General features: G+C 52.7%; 1 protein-coding gene and 1 long non-coding RNA gene across 15 annotated transcripts in view; one reads left to right on the top strand and one right to left on the bottom strand.

Annotated features, from left to right (window-relative positions):
* MYT1L (myelin transcription factor 1 like) overlaps positions 1-17,174 on the top strand; it is a 226,461-nt gene that overhangs the window by 200,003 nt on the left and 9,284 nt on the right. For 9 of the 14 annotated variants that reach the window (XM_009183612.4, XM_017947247.3, XM_009183618.4 and 6 more), the window contains 2 exons: positions 6,869-6,960; positions 14,384-14,493. In XM_009183612.4, the coding sequence (XP_009181876.1) occupies positions 6,869-6,960; positions 14,384-14,493 (202 nt within the window). The remainder of the gene's footprint in view (positions 1-6,868; positions 6,961-14,383; positions 14,494-17,174) is intronic. The other 5 variants (XM_017947248.3, XM_017947240.3, XM_017947250.3 and 2 more) reach the window with 1 other exon arrangement.
* Positions 14,634-16,216, bottom strand: LOC103876671. Its single transcript, XR_004178154.1, has 3 exons — positions 16,177-16,216; positions 15,893-16,028; positions 14,634-14,706 (listed from the first exon to the last, which is right to left on the bottom strand). It is a non-coding gene; the product is annotated as an uncharacterized LOC103876671 (long non-coding RNA).

Raw genomic sequence — 17,174 nt, 5'->3', positions numbered from 1 at the left:
CACCCAGGGGGATGCACCCCCACACTCTCCCTCCTCCGAATCAGAGCCGGAAAGCAGCTCGGCCTCTCGGCCCCTCCTGCTTCCTGACCACAGGGAGGCAGGACACTGTCCTTCCTATTTTATTCACACAACAGACATTCCTCCAGGGCCCATGGTGTCCCTGCCACGAACCGCGATTCTGAGTGGAGGGGATGGAAAGGACGCAGGGGTGGCCCTGCTGGGGTGGAGCTGACAGTGTCATGAGACAAGAGCCACTGAAGAAGCAAATGCACCCCGTCATGACGAGTGGGAGCAGGGAGGGACCCCAGCGACAGGGAGGACGGGGAAGGGGCCTGTTGGTGCTGCCGAGCGAAGGCGGCAGAGACATCCGCACCAACACCGCCAGGCTCTGGGAGCTGGGTCACCAAGCCCAGCCGCAGAGGGGCCTCGCCTCGGGCTGTCAACCGTGTCCCCCGGAGAGCCAGGCCTACAGCGGCCGGAGCTCACTGAGCTGTTTCCACAGGACGGAACCTCACCTGTTCTCCCAGGCCTGGTCATCCTGACATCTGCCTTTCGTGGTTCTCACTTAATATCCTTTCTCTATATTCAACCTTCAAAATAGCCCTATGAGGTAGGGAATTTTGTTTGCTTTCAAATTCCCATTTTACAAATAAAACACCTGGGCTTAGAGAGGTCGCTAGAATGAGTCAGCAGCGGAAGCAGGACTTAGCCCAGAAAGTCTGACTTCCGAACCCGTCCTTCGCTTCTCCCTGGAGCTCCTAGGTTGTGGGTGAGTCCCCAGAAGCAGGCTGGGCGACCGGGAAGCGGGTCCCCACTCTCGGCCCCCACCTGGGACTGCTGATTTAAATTGGGTGCGTCTCTCCATGAGCCCGCACCGGCGGTCCATAAGCATTTGGTCCACTGTGGGACAAAGAAAGTGAGATCTGCGCTGAAGGACTTACCTGAGCAGATCTTTAAAAGTCTGCAGAGGCGGTGGCTCAAACCTGTAATCAGCACTTTGGGAGGCGAGGCGGGCGGGGATCGAGGTCAGGAGATCCCGAGACCATCCCACCAAAGCTAACCCGGTGAAACCCCGTCTCTACTAAAAATACAAAACTAGCGAGGCTGAGGTGGCCGAGGCCTGTAGTCCCAGCTACTCGGGGAGCTGAGGCAGGAAAGAATAAGGCGTGGCAGGGAGGGAGCTTGCAGTGAGCTGAGATCCAGAGCCACTGCACTCCCATGGGCGACAAGCGAGACTCCGTCTAAAAAATTCTGCCAAGACCACAAAAGGCGGCTGGGGGCCCCACACCCCAGTGAGAGGTGGAGACCCGGGGCGACGCCGGCCAGAAGCCGAAAGGAAAAATCGCTGACATGTCAGTCCGTTCCCATTTTCTACGCTGTGCATTTTTACTAAACGCGGCCCATCTGCAAAGGCCCCTGGACACCGGGATACACACGGCCATGTGCTCGGCCTTGCGGGGACCCGCCCTTAGACCAGCAGAAAAGGAAAAGTAACCAAGGATGTGAACCGCCCGTGTCCACGTCCCGGGAGGCTGCGCCCGGGGCGCGGGGGTTCGAGGAAGGCGACGCTGTGGTGGGCCCGAGCCCGGGCCCCGCTTTGTGGACAAAACAGTAACGAGTTGGGAGGCCAGTTGGACGGGGACAGGGCGGGACAGCAAACCCACGTGGGAGGCCAGGGGCGTGCACCGAGGCAGGGGAGCTCGCTGGCCTGGGGAATTTGCGCGTGGACAGTGGGAGGCAGCACGTGGGAGACGAGCCCGTCGCCAAGGCCCTCTAGGACAGCGGCCCCCAACCTTTTGGCACAAGGGAGCGGTTTCATGGAAGGTAATTTTTCCACAGAAAAAGGGTGGGATGGTTTCCGGATGAAACCGTTCCACCTGGGATCACCAGGATTCGCTTCTCCCGAGGAGCCCGCAGCCTAGACCCCTGGCAGGCGCAGTTCTCAATAGCGTTTGCGTTCTCGTGAGAATCGAACCCCGCCGCTGACATGACAGGAGGCAGAGCTCGGGCACTGCTCACCTCCGGCTGTGCGGCCAGGTTCTAACAGGCCGCGGCCCAGGGTTTGGGGACCCCTGCCCTAGGAGATGTTCCAGCATTGGCGGCTGCTCTCAGAGAAGCTGCTGGAAGCTCTCCTGGGGGCGGGGACAATCACAGCTGACCCCCTGGGGCCGTTTCTCAGCTCCGGGATGGAACGGTTGGGACCTAGGCTGAGGCCCAGGGACCCCGCCGAGGGAGAAGCACAGACCTGGACTGAAGTGATGAAGAGAAGGGAGGGGTTTCAGGGCAAACAGCAGAGGCTGCTGGCTGAGAGGATGGCAGCGGGGAGGATGCAGGCCTCTGTGGCCCTCCCTCTCTCCCGACCTGCAGCTCCTGGCCCCTAAATGCCATTCACAGACACAGGGCAAGTCGAAAGGGCTGGGGAGGTTCAGAGGACGGAAGATGGGAGCTGCTCCCTGCATTTCTGAGGGTCACACTGAGCGGGGCTAGGCCACAGGCACCGTGGACTGACCAGGCGTCATCCTCGTCCTACAGTCACAGTCTCAGGACCTCTGCAGGAGGCCCTCCCCCCAGCCTTCCTCTCATCTTAGCCCAGGGCGGCAGTCGCACTCAAGAGTCATCTTTTTTTCTTTTTTTTTTTTTTTTCTGAGACAGAGCCTTGCTCTGTCGCCCAGGCTGGAGTGCAGTGGTGCAATCTCGGCTCACTGCAACCTCTACCTCCCGGGTTCAAGAGATTCTCCTGCCTCAGACTCCCGAGTAGCTGGGATTACAGGCGCCCGCCACCATGCCCAGCTAATTTTTGTATTTTTAGTAGAGACAGGGTTTCACCATGTTCGTCAGGCTGGTCTCAAACTCCTGACCTCGTGATCCCCCGACCTCGGCCTCCCAAAGTGCTGGGATTACAAGCATGAGCCACTGCGCCCGGCCAAGAGTCTTCTTTCAACTTGGAAGTCCTGCAAAATCCTGCCACAGGCCTCTTCCGGGACTCCGCCTACACCTTCCAGGGCCTGGGTGCACTCACACTCACCCTGGGCCTCCACTCACTGAGCCATCACAAAATGCATTTAGACATTTTATGCTTTCAGAAATCGTCACTAGGCACCTGCTCTGTCTCCAGCACTCTCCCATCTTGGGGATTTTAACAAAAATTGCATTTTAATCCTTGCCCTCAAGAATATACATTCTTTTCATTAAACTTCACAAACAGTCAATGCAATATTTTATTCTCATTTCACAAGTGAGCAAACAGGAATGCATGAGTCTTTCCTAGCCAGCTCCACGTCTTATGTGTGCTAGAGCATCAGGGGGTGCGGTGTGAGGTCCGATGGGCCTCCTGGTCTCACGAAGGACTTGCCAGATGTGGTCACCTGACTGCAGAGTCTACCTGGATGGAGGGGGCCAAAGCGCAGGCACACCTGCAGGAAGACGTGTGCGACAGCCGCAGTGTGTCCAGTGGCGGGAAAGGGAAAAGTGGCGTTAAAATCCAAGCATCCTATTTTAGGAGAGCCTTAACAGATCTTTTGAGAACTCTTATTTTTACAAATGAAAACATCCAGCTCGTCATCAGAAGCAGATTTACGGATGAGCTAGGGAAGCAGAAGTGTCAGCCCCCACCCCAGCTGGATTTGCAGGGCGTCCTGCTGGGATCTGATAGGGAGGTAGGAGAGGACCCAGGAGGGTGCCCCAGAGTGGGAGCGGCTGCCAGGTTGTTGCCCAGGCCCCATCAGGGAGGCCTGAAAAGGAGCCTGTTTCTTCTGGAACGTGAGGGGTTCGTTCACACCCCACACTAAAGAGAGCTTGAGGAGCATGGGGATTTCCGGTGTAAACAGCAGCAGGCAGGGTGAGAGGTTCCATCAGAAGCAGCAGTGCCAACGTCTAGTGACAAATAAATGAACAAAAAAACAGCAAAGGGAACCATGAGCCAGGACCCCCTCAGGGACTATCCAGATTCCTGGGGATGCTGTCAGGGCGAGCAGGAGAAGCCAGGGCACCCACCGTGCCCACCCCGTCACGCCACCCGGCTCCCAGAGGCCTCTCTGCTCCTGGGGCTTCCCGTGGGGCTTGCCCTGGGATGAGAGAGGACGCGGGAGCTGATGACGCTGGAGCTGATGACGCCGGGGTTAAAGTCCCCGCTGCTCCTTCTCCCACTGAACCTAGGAACATCATCAGCAAACACAGCAGTTCACAACCACAGAGTTCTGGGATGAGCAACAATTACTGGTGATTGTCTTAGACGTTCTAGGGCTACAAAAACAAATACCATACCTCGGGCAGCGTAGAAACCAGAAACTTATTCCTCCAAGTTCTGGAGACTGGAAGTCCGAGACCAAGGCGCCAGCAGATTCGGCGTCAGGCCAGGGCTGCACTGTGGTTGGTAGACAGCGCCTTCTCACTCTGTCCTCACACGGGAGAAGGGGTGAAGGAGCTCTCTGGGTCCCTGTTATAGGGGCACGGATCCCATCACGAGGCCTCCTCACTTCCCACATGCCCCTCCCCCTCACACCATCCTGGTGAGGGTCAGGATTTCAGTGCACGCATTTTCAGGGGACACGGTCAGGCAACAGCAATGATTATTTAGAATTTTATGAATATTCTGTTATGAGATGCAAACATCACATCAAAAAAAATAATAACTTAGACCTGTGGTGTTGATGAAGAATACTGAAAATATTTTTATACTGAGATATGATTTCCCCAAAAACAACCACTAATATCCCCAGTTGAAAACGTATTACGATCAAGTTCTGCTATGAATTTTCCCGTTTTCTTCAAAAAAAATTTTTAAGCATGTATTACAAAAACAATATCTAAGCTTAATTTACTTGCTGATTGCGATATTAAAAGAGATATTCAAGCAAATTTATGCAATGCCTCGCTAGTAAAGAGTGTTTCTAGGTATATCCCTAACACATATCTGCTCTCAGCAGATGGGAGGCGAGGAGATGGAACACAAGGTCGGTAGCTCACTGACCGTTAAAACTCACCTTAACGCTGGCCCATCACGCTTCACGGACGGGGAGCGCGTCTAACGCCAGCCATCCACGCTACGGACAGGGGCGTCTAACGCTGGCCATCACGCAGCTACGGACAGGGGCCGTCTAACACTTGGCCATCACACCGCTTACGGACAGGGGCGTCTAACACTTGGCCATCACACCGCTTACGGACAGGGGCCGTCTAACACTTGGCCATCACACCACTTCACGGTTGAGTCCGTCTAACACTGGCCATCCACGCTTACGGACGAAGCGTCCGTCTAACCTTGGCCATCACACACGGCTTGGGGACAGGGTCAGTCCTTACTCGGCCATGCAGCTCTGGGACAGGGGCCGTCAGCATGCAGCTTACGGACAGGGTCCGTCCTAACATGGCCATCACACAGCTTGGACGGGGCGGTCAGCACTTAGCCATCACCGCTTCACAGGACAGGGGCTGTCTGTAGCCATCACGCTGGGACAGGATGGTCAACATGACATGCGCTTACAGGACAGGAGTCCATCAACATAATATACAGGGGTGGGGTCCACAATATTATATAGAGAGAATAAACATGTATGTCGTATACATATATAAAACATTATAAGCCGGTGGTGTCGCCTGTAATCCCTAGCACTTTGGGAGGCGGGGTGCGGTGGATCACACAGAGGTGGGGTAGAGGGCATGGCTGACCTTGGGTGACTGTCTCTACTAAAAATACAAAAATTAGCCAGGCATGGTGGCACACACCTGTAATCCCAGAGGCCATAATCCTGTAATCAGGAGGGTGAGGCAGGAGAATCACTGGAACCCAGAAGGCGGAGGCTGCAGTGAGCCAACATCGTGCCACTGCACTCCAGCCTGGGTGACAGAGCAAGACTCTGTCTCAAAAAAAAAAAAACACACACACACATTATATACAGAAGTTTTTCACCTCACCCATAGTTAAGTGCCATATGGCCCCTGGCCTGTAGCACAGTGAGGACTCCAGTTGACCCGCATGTCCAGGACCCCCTGGGAGGGAGGGAAGGTCCCTCAGAGGCTGAGGAGTTGTGAGGAAGCCGAGGCACGGGACTGCATGGAAGAGGCGCTCTGCACACAGGACATGCTATCTTCAGCAAACACCCAACAGGACAGAAAAGGAGGCAGAGGCGCCTTCCTGCCCCGGAGGCCACCGGCCACATCTGCCACATGCGCTGTGAAGAGCTGAGATGCATCCTGACGTCGACAAACCAGTGGCTGAGAAAAGTGAAGAGACACCGGGAAGTTTGAAAACAGACTGAATAGCTGGTGATATTAGAAAACTGTCTAAAAACTGTGGGTGAGATAAGGAGATTGCGGTTATGTTTTCACCCATGAGACTGGGGAAGCAGGAGGGGTGCAGGTGACTAGCCTTGAGAGACAGCTGAGTTTGGGGTGAGTTCATTATTCTGCTCTCTCTACTTTTGTACATTTGAAATTAACTTTTAAACCCAACCTTTCTATAAGCTTGATGCTTCCTATAATATAGAAGATTTTTAAGCAACATTATCACTCTATAACTAAAGTTTCAAAAAGCTCTGAAAGTTACACAATGAAGGGCAAACTTCCTCCGCTCTCAGAGCCCCAGCTCCCAAGATCCCCCCTGAGAGGCAGCTCCAGCCGAGCGCCCATGACCAGCGCTCACCACATGCATGAGTACACGGACACACACATGCACACACACATGCATCCCGTGTGCATAACTGTCATACTGTACGTATTGGTCTTTTTGCTTTTTCTCATTGTCAGACAGCCTTTTGCTGGCAACCAACCTAGTAAAATAATGCTAGTCTACCGCTTGCTTACCACTGCTTCCCTGCGGGGCTGGGACACTAGACAGTTGACTAATGGCCGTCCTGTGTCTTGTCCACAGCCTGTCAGGATGCCCGAGAGCCACGTCAGCGATGAAGAAGGCAAAGCTTTCTGGAGAGCAGATGCTGACCATCAAACAGCGGGCCAGCAACGGTGAGCACCCCCCAGCCCTCGTGGCACACATGGTCAGGAAGGCCCAGCGGGCACGGCCACGCCAGCTCTGTGTCCTTTAACAGTTACAGCTCACTTTTCTTAGAAAGCAGGGACAGGGATAATTCTGGCCCTCTCATCTATAAAGCTAAGCATCTTGAGAAAAAAAGCAGCCTTTCTCAAAACCGTCTCCCCCCTTCACCAACTTCACTACTCACCAGAATCACAAGCCCAAGTCCTGAGGGTCTCTCCAGCACTGGTCGATTTGCTCCCTGGAACCCCAGTGTGCCCACATTTCTGCCTCTGTCCCTCAGGCCCTCATCTGCAGTTTCTCCACCCAGGAGCAGCTTTGGGGCCCCCCAGGCCACAGATAACAAGGATGGCACCCCCTCCCCTGTTGCCCTCACTCTCCGCATGTCTAGTGCCTGATTTTCTTGATTCCACCTGCAAATCTGTTTTGTTCTGAGGGTGTCTCTTGTCACCAACTGGCACAGGTGTGTAGAGAGTTCTGCAGAGGAAAATTGGGGGCCTCTGGAGGAGCAGGAGAGAGGAGAGCCACTTAAACCCTTAGAAACATGCACAGTCCACTCTCACGACCTGAGGACTCTATTTGCGAGTTCACCTCCCTGCTAAAATTAATTTGTAGACACAGGCAGTGATCTCAGTGCTTTTGTAGTTACTCCTGTGCATTCACAGAGCAGCTGAAGTGTCTGGTGTTCCTAAGTGCAGGGGGCTGTGATGTGCCTCACAGAGAAAACACACACGTTAGCCAGGCTCCCTTCGGACAGGAGTCATGGTTTTGACTGTTGGCTCTGAGTTCAATGTTAAGGAATCCACAGTGTCTATTAAATAAGTTGTCTTTAAATTGGAGCACACATAAAACAGGTGTATTAGTCCATTCTCATACTGCTATGAAGAAATACCCGAGACTGGGTAATTTATAAAGGAAAGAGGATTAATCGACTCAGAGCTCCACATGGCTGGGGAGGTCTCAGGAAACCTACGATCATGGCGCAAAGGGAAGCAAACATGTCCTTCTTCACAAGGCGGCAGGAGAAGGAAGTTCAGAGAGAAGTGGGAAAAGCCCCTGATAAAACCTCCAGATCTCGTGAGAACTCAGTATCAGGAACGGCATGGAGGTAGCCACCCCCATGATTCAATTACCTCCCACCAGGTCCCTCCCAAGACATGTGGAGGTTATGGGAACTATAATTCAAGATGAGATTTGGGTGGGGACACAGCCAAACAATATTAACAGGGTTTTTTTATTTTTCAACTGACAAAAATGGGACCAGAGGCTGGCAGGAGCTTGGCCCCTTGTTTCCAGAAGCAGTGATCCTGCTCTCAGCCTGTGTGCAGGTAACTTTACAGCGCATGGCCCCTGGGAATAATGAGATCAGCTGTAACCTGTAGCCACTGAGCAGACTGGTCCCCTTCACAGCAGAAGCCCAGCCTCCCCTTCTCAGCTCTCACTTGCAAGATGCACCCCTAATTTTGTATTTCTAAAAGGAGCCTGCAAAGCTCTTCAAGCACCACAAAGCACGGGATGCCCTGGGCTGAAGGCTCCCAGACCTGTGATGCACAGATCCGTCCTGTAAAGCTGACCCTGGGCAGAACCTGGGACCCTCCTGCTGTACGTTTACCAAAGGGCACCTCCTCCCCAAATCCACCAAGTGAGCCACACCTGAGCAGCTCCCAAGCATGCAGGCACGAAGCCCCTGGCCACAGCCATGGGGGTCTCCTCTCATCTGACTGTTATTGGTGGTCCTGAGGACAGCATGAGAGATGCCTGCATGTCCCACGTGTGTGCCTGCAGGATTCCCTGTGCCAGCAGCCAGCACAAACTATTCCTCAACACGTGGCCCATTGTTCACCAGAAAGGTCATCAGCTTCCTGATATTGGTCCTCAGAGTCTGGGGCTCCTGGAGGCATCAGTTTCTGCCTTCCAGATACCCTGACCCACCCGCACAACCTCTCCCTGCGGGTGCAGTCCCAAGCAGCCAGTGGAAGCACCCTGCTTTTGAGATACCAGGATAGCCAACGTTCGCTTCCCAGTTAGTACGGAGCAGTGTTCCTTGCCAGAAAGAAAACATTCCCTGAGCTCCATCCACATGCCAGGCGCTTTTCAAAATACTTAGAGGGCATTTCACCCCCGAATAGCCCTGGATTAAAGCGGAAATCCTTAGACAATTGATCTGAGTCCATGTGCCTTTGTTCCCCATTAACGAAGGATGTGGCGGTTAGGTTAGGTAGTCCAGTTCAAAACAGAAAAGGAAAGAAAACATGGAGAGAACAGATCTGCCGACCCTAGAGGAGGAGCCATTCACACCTGGCCTGGTCCACCTGGGCAGCGGTGGGCAGATCCCTGAGGTGGCCGTCTCTTCGTTGTCGGGCCTAAGTCGGCATTTAGGGCACTAGACATTCCCATTACTGCCGCACACAAGGAGTTAATTCACAAAAACAGGTGCTAACTCGGAGGGATGAAGATAAGCAGTTGGTCTGTGACTCTAAACTAGAGGAACCAACAACTGGGCTTCATCCCACCAGAAAGCAGCCAGGGCACGGGCACTCCAGGGTCACCGGCCACCCGCTGGGCCCAGCTCCTGCTGCTGGCCAGCCTTCAGCCAGGTCGCTGCGTTTCACCCGAGCTGCTGGACACACAGTTCGTGTCGTGCTAAGTTTCAGGACAGAAACAGTTCCCCTTCTGCAGATCCTAACGCACGCACGTCCACGGGTGAAAAAGAGGAGCTGCAGGTCACTGGGAGAACAGGTGGTGGAAGTGGGTCCCACCCAGGTCTTCCTAAGTCCAGGTGGGTGCTGATGCCTGGGGCTGTTGATTCCTGACACTGTTTGCACCAAACTGAGAGAGTTCTTTTTTTTTTTTTTTGAGACGGAGTCTCGCTCTGTCGCCTAGGCTGGAGTGCAGTGGCCGGATCTCAGCTCACTGCAAGCTCCGCCTCCCGGAGTTCACGCCATTCTCACCTCCAGCCTCCCGAGTAGCTGGGACTACGAAGCCGCCACCTGCCCGGCTAGTTTTGTATTTTTTAGTAGAGGCGGGGTTTCACGGGTTAGCCAGGATGGTCTCAATCTCCTGACCTCGTGATCCGCCTGTCTCAGCCTCCCAACCGAGAGAGTTCTTACTGACCCCCAGAGCACAGTTGTGTGCCCAGGCATCATTTCCGTGTCTGTGTAGCTAATCCAGGAAGGGGGATCTTTCCTGCTGCTCTTCAGAGGATAGAGGCACAGCATCCAATTTCTGCTGCCATGGTACCATTCTTCGCGTCCGAAGCTCTGTGTTCCTGTTGCCTTTGCCATAGATGTGGAAAAGACAATCCCTCTCTTTCTGTTTTTGGACTGGATCTCACTCTGTCACCCAGGCTGGAGAGCAGCAGCACGATCTTGGCTTACTGCAGTCTCCGCCTCCCAGGGTCAAGCGATCCTCCCACCTCAGCCTCCTGAGTAGCTGGGACTACAGCTGTGTACCACCACACCCAGCTCATTTTTGTGTTTTTGGTTGAGATGGGGCTTCGCCATGTTCCCCAGGCTGCTCTCAAACTCCTGAGTTCAGGCAATCTACCTGCCTCCGCCTCTCAAAGTGCTAGGATTACAGGCATGAGCCACCGTGCCTGGCCTTAAATATTTTAATAGGGACGAGATCTCATTATGTTGCCCACTAGGTTGCTCTTGACCTCCTGAGCTCAAGCAATCTGCCCACCTCAGCCTCCCAAAGTGCTGGGATTACAGGCGTGAGCCACCACGCCCGGCCTTCTTTTCTTTCATATCCTGAGTGTAAAGCCTTTCCTGGGGTCATTTTCTCACAAGATGCTCAGCAGCTTCCCTGCGTGTGAGGCCCAGATACTGTGCGGGACAGAGAAGCCACCGGGACCCACCGTGAGGCACTGACTCGGCCAGGGAGGCCCCTGGCAGCGGATTTTAGTTCTTTCTCTTGAGCATTTGTCTGACAGGGAAGCAGCTGTTCCAGATGTCCTCGAGGTTCCCTTCTGGCTCTAAAGTATTTTTCTTTCTTTCTTTTTTAAGTTTAGGGACGAGCCTACTCTCGTGTCTCTCCCCGACAAGGATCACCTTATTTTCTTTATCCGTGGAGTGATCTCATCACGCATTAGCACTCAGCTCTGCCTGAGCAGCCGGGGTGACCCTGTTAGTGAGTCTCCCTTCAGAACCCTTTTGCAGTTCGCCGTACGCCTCTTAGCGCCTTGGCACCTTGGCTGAAGTTGTACAATCAGTGGCTTTTTGGGGGGTAGTGGGGGCAGGGGCAGTGTTTAGGAGAGAAGGAAATAAGATAATGCTTTTTCTTTCCTTTTACTATCACAGCAGAAAGCAAGCTAGGGAAAGGAGCTCTAACCTCCATCGAGCCCCGAAAACATGAAGCACTTTGTCAGGAACTTCATCTACTTAGTTCGCTTAATATTCCTGAGAGCTCCAAAGTGTGGGAACTCACATTTCTACTTCAGCTGTAAGGAGAAGGAAATTCCAGGAGGCTTGGAAATTCCACCAAGCCATTAGTGAGAGTGACCAGTGCTGGCCGGGTTCACCATGGGACGCTGGTCTCTCAAGCGCTACCAGGATCCTGAAATAAATCAAAATCTTCCAGGACCATGCTATGCCAATTTGAGTAGGATTTTTTTGCTTGTTTGGTTTGGTGTCCAATGGGTAGATTTTCTGGCTCTGAGATGCTGCTTTTCAGCTGGGGCCCTCCCTGCTCGGGCCAGTTTTTTACAAAAGCAGTTTCTTCCTGAGGGCTTACAGGCCAGCTGGTGGAATGTATTATAAAACCCTGTTTGTGGCTGGGCACAGTGGCTCACGCCTGTAATCCCAGCACTTTAGGAGGCTGAGGCAGGCAGATCACCTGAGGTCAGGAGTTCGAGACCAGCCTGGCCAACATGGTGAAACCCCATCTCTACTAAAAATACCAAAAATTAGCCAGGTGTAGTGGCAGGCACCTGTAATCCCAGCTACTCAGGAGGCTGAGACAGGAGAATCGCTTGAATCCAAGAGGTGGAGGCCGAGGTCATGCCATTGCACTCCAGCCTGGGTAACAAAAGCAAACTCCATCTCAAAACAAACAAACAACAACAACAACAACAAAATTCTAGTTTCAGCCTAACCATCCACAAAGTGAGGCTCAGCTCAGAGGCCCCAGCAACCCCAGGGACTGCTTCCTGGGCCAGTCACTGCCCTGCTGCAGGGGAAAGGGAAATTCCCACCCAACCCAGAGCTCTCCTCTCCCTGAGGGGACTTCACACGTGCCTGGGGGCTCGTAGGCTGTCCCAGGGATGTGGCTGTGGACAGCTCTGCAGAATTAGTTTGCAGGCCCTCCTCTTCCACATTCCGTCATCCTCCAGAATCTTACGGGCCAGGAAAGCCTCTGTGACCTACCGGTTCTTCCTGGCACCGTTTCCCCGTCTCCCTCCTCCCCCTCACAAAGGAATGGCATGCTGTGTGGAGCCACAGTGGGCAGCCGCAGGACTGAGACGTTCCCAGGCTCCCACAAAGGGCTGGTGGTGACCACTTGGGCCTGAGGGTGGTCCCCCAAGACAGAGCAGAGCTATGGAAGTAATATCCACCCATCCATCACTCCCAGAACAAAATTAGAGATGAAAGGTTGTCATGGGACCCGTGTCAAGACTTTTGTTTGGATTTAAAATGACACTGACTTCTGTCAGAACAGTTGACCTGATCTGGCAGATCAATTAGATAACCAAGCCTGATAGGCCAGTTAGTTTGACACTTCTCATAAATTCTTGAAACTAAACACCCCAGTCCAAGGTTTTTGATAGAAACATATTGAAAGGCCTCTGCAAGATGCGATTCCTAGGAACGTGCTTGAGAAATTTGCCCGTGACGGCTGTAGAGGGTGGAAGCGTCACCAGGTCCAGTGTTCTGAGGGCCTCCTTCACACGGAGGGGTTCTAAAGGCATTTGGATGCTTGCAGTTTAACAGAAGCTTGTGGGGAATGCTTCTTAAATGATACATTCATTCATAATTTAGTTGCTTTAAGAATTGGGATTTTTTTGCATTGGGTATTTTTATCTTGGGGGTATAATTTTTTTTTTTTTCATTTCACTAAAAGCAGCATCTAAGGCCCAATCCCACTGATCGTCACTTTCTCTTACTCTCATCTTTCTGACGTCTCGGTAGAGAGGAGCCTCCACCTCTGTCCTGCTGATGTCAGCAGGGGTTTGGGGTGCTTTCAGGCCTCAGACTCTGGTTGACTGCACCCCTTCTTCCCTTCTGTCTGCAAAGCTTGAAAACAGCATCTGCCCACTGGGAGCCTCCTAGGCCTGGATACATTTCCATTAGTTTTGAGTAAAGATCCATTGTGGTGCTGTAGGACCAATGAGAACAGCAATCTCAAATCCTGAGTTTTCTAGGGTGATTGCGTTTGCCAAACTCCTCCTCTCCTTCTGTGTACACCCAATTGTGTGAGGTCAAGTGGTCACAAATAGAGAGGAATCTCCATCTCTTTGGCGTTGGCAGTGTAATGTTGCCAGTAACCAGACACAGCCGGTCAGGGAAGCAGATGTCCAGAATGTCCTTTGTAAATACGGGCATCTGGGCCCTGTGTCCAGCTATGCCAGGACTGATCCGTGTGCCCCGTGGACCTCAGCAGGGCAGCTGTCACCCATCAGGGACACTCAGATGGTCAGGTATACACCTGGCTGAGGTCGTCATTCTGGCAGAGTTTACAAATTGGGAATTCTGTTAGTTAATACATATTTTTTTAATCATTCAGAATGAGATTTTTTTATTCGCTAAATGTCAAATATTCAGAGAGCCCTTTTGTGGCCGTCTCCCTCCAGCCAGTCCCCATGTCCCTCTCCCACTTCCCACAGCTTCCTGTTGGTGGATGAGGTGAGGTCATCCTCAGCATTTGCTGGACGGCATTTGTGGTTACATGTCTGTTGCCCATTTTCCAACCCAGAACCTAAGCTGTGAAGGCAGGGAGGGCCTGGCCTTGTCGGTGAATGTGCCTGCAGAGCCTGGCCCCAAGCCTCGGGTGTTTGCAGAATGTCTGATGCAGAGAGCGAGTTGGGAGAGAGAACAAAAGCAGGAGAAAAGAGGCCAGGCTCAGCAAATCAGCACCCAGGACCAGGTGGTTTCTGCCTCGTGTCCCAGGGGTATATGTAAGACCCAGGTTAACTGTCCCAGGGAGCTCGACCCTCAGAGTGCCCGGGAGTCTCCTGTGTGTCTCGATTGTTTTTGTGGGGGGACTTAGCTGGGGAAGGGGCAGTGGTAGGGAATAGAAAGACTCAAGATTGTGATGATTTTTTCCTTTCTAATTCAAGAGTCTATTTTCCAAGCAAATTCAATTACAAATGTAAAAGGAACAAAGAAAACTCCCAAAATTTTAACTCTAATATTTTTGTATATAATAGTTTTAACATACTAATATTCATTATTACAGGTATAGAAAATGATGAAGAAATCAAACAGTTAGATGAAGAAATCAAGGAGCTAAATGAATCCAATTCCCAGATGGAAGCCGATATGATTAAACTCAGAACTCAGGTAACAGTTTTTGAAGCCCTCAATTTTAGCTCTAACACATGCTATTATACCAGAGATACATGGCATGAAATTGGCTTTTAGGAGAGCTGTCGTTTCCGCTTTCTTTGCTCTTTTACTTCCTTTATTTTTCCACCTTATGATGTTGATCTTCCACGGACACCATTCCATGGCCGTGTTCGCTGGAGCAGGGGCCATGGTTCTCTTGTTTTCAGTCTGCACCTGTGTCTGTGTTTTTTAATAAAGTGCATTTGTGAATAGGCATTTTCAGAGGATCACCTGTTCCTGCAAACAATGAGGGTTTTCCTTCCAAGATACTTCAGGTCCTTGTGTTATTTAATCACTATATTAAATGGATAGCGACAGCCGAGGTTCCCAGAATTTAAAACAAGGAGTGCCTGCCACATAGGACTCCTGGGTGTCTGGGGTTTGGGGAAGCAGCCCCAGTGACTTGCGGCTGCAGAGCCTGGGGTTGGGAAGAGAGAGCAGTGGCAGCTGGCAGAGCAGCTGTGGTCACCTAACCCCCTCCGTGCCCACAAGCAGCCCACAGGATAAACATCCTCAGCCTCATCTTAAACATACAGCTTCTAAGACGGAGAGGCAGCTTCCTCAGCCAAGCCAAGGCCACAGAGGCCAGGCTGGACCCTGTCTGACCGTGAACCTTGTGCCTGGCATCCCCACCTTGCTGCGTTAGGGTCCTAGTCGCCTAAGTACACTCTGGGAGTGGAATTTATTTGCTGACCACCCGACCCTCACATTGCCCACAGGGTGAGCCAAGGTGTCCTGTCTTCTTAGAAATGAGGTCTCCATTCCGGCCCCTCCCCGGCAGGCCGTGGTGTGATGAGGTTCTCAGAGGATGCTGACCAGCCTCCAGGAAGGTTACTCAGTTTGCTGGGAATGAGCCCGAGGACTGGATGGAAATGAGGATGGTGATACCACCGGCCACCTACGTGATGATGCTGTCCTCCTAACAAACTCTGAGGGGCTCCCTTATTATCCCCCCTCCGTAAATGAAGAGGCTGAGGCTGGGGAAGGTTGAGGGCCTTTCCCGTGGTCAGCGAGGTGTGGTCAATGGCTCTGTTCTGCTCAACAGGTGGTTTCCACCCACTGGACACAGCTTTCCCAAGGATGGAGACATCCTCTGGGGCTGGGGCCCCACCAAGCAACCGAAAGGGATTTACAGGCCCCCCTGTGGGTACCAAGGATGAGGCCAAGGGCGGGAACTCCCCACAAGGCCATGTGGCTGCTGCCTGGGCATTTTGATGCCAACCTATTTCCCCAGAGGGCATCACTGCCTTGATCTGACCAACCTGGTAGCCCCAGGGGCTGTGTTCAGGCCTTCCTAGAATCTTACATTGGCCTGGCTGGGGCTCACCCAACACAGGTTGGAATTTCCCTTAAGACTTACCTGAATGTTGGGCTTGGGGAATAGAGTAACAGCCTGTGGCACTTCTCAGCCCCGGGACCAGCCGAGGTCATGGAGGCGGCATCTTGGACTGTATAGGAGACTCCATGGCTACCGGAGCACCCACGAGCTACTGGTTCTGGGAGAGAGTAGGAGGTGACCTAGTCAGCAAAGATTGTTTAACTGGGACAGATCAATTCACCCTTGAGTATTACTCCATTCTCACACTGCTAATAAATAACCTGAGACTGTGTAGTTTACAAAGGAAGTGGGTTTAATGGACTCACAGTTGTATTCTGTTTATGAGGGCGACAAGCCGAAAATCTTAATTTATTTACTCCTTTGAATGGCACCTTTCGGGGCACTCTCTGATGAGGCAGAATGTCCTTGTCTGTCCAGGGTGTTGAGTCCATGGTCTACTGGGGCAACCCAATTCCAACAGGATGCCCTTCAGGAAGCGGGTTCTTCCCACTTTCCAAAACCCCTCCCTCCACAGTGAAGGCCTGCTGCTCTGTGGCCGTCCATGAGGAACGGACGGCAGCTCTGACGCCAGCTGTGGATGAAGCACTGGGGCTGGGGCTCAGCCGAGGGCTGAGTATTCTTAGAGGTCATGTCACCTGGGTCTGAGCCCTAGGAAACAACGCATGTGCCTACGCAGGCTGCTTAGAGCACTCTCTGCACCTGCACGGGCGTGGCCTCCCCCTCAGGAAGCACTCAGGTTTGTGTCCCTTCTCACTGGTTCCTTTGTGCCTCTCTTTATCTCTGAGATGAGTAGTTGCTCCTAACAGCATGTATTTGGACCTAATGTCAAAAATGAATGTGTAGAGTTCACATGTATTCTCACTGACTCGGCTGATGAGAGAGGTGACTTCCCAGATGTGCCCAGGGATGGACCTTCCTCTATTCTAGAAGAGACAGGAATGTGCTGAGCCAGAGTCCCCCAGCTCTGCAGCTCTCAGCGTCAGATGATGAGCTCCAGTCCACAAGTTGTTTTGTGAGCACCAGGCCTGAGCTCAGAGACAGGCAGCTGCTGACACAGGCAGCTTAGAGCTTGATACTCCTTAAACAGGTTAGACCTGGGGCAAAACTTACCAGAAAACAATGTGCGCCCACAGCCAGGAGCCCTCCTTGCTGTCTGTGCCTCGGCCACTGCCCGGGGAGTGTGGAGGAGGAACATGGGGCAGGCCAGCTCTCCAGGGCATACAGCGGCCCTGCCTGACGGCCTTGGCCTCCCTGCAGCAGCCTTCACGCCCTTTGCATTTTCCTTTAGAAGGTCCGGACTTTC

The sequence above is a fragment of the Papio anubis genome, chromosome 14 (genome assembly GCF_008728515.1).
Source record: "Papio anubis isolate 15944 chromosome 14, Panubis1.0, whole genome shotgun sequence".
Classification (NCBI taxonomy): domain Eukaryota; kingdom Metazoa; phylum Chordata; class Mammalia; order Primates; family Cercopithecidae; genus Papio; species Papio anubis.
The sequence above is the reverse complement of the archived record's forward strand: the minus strand, read 5'-3'. Positions and strand labels throughout refer to the sequence as shown.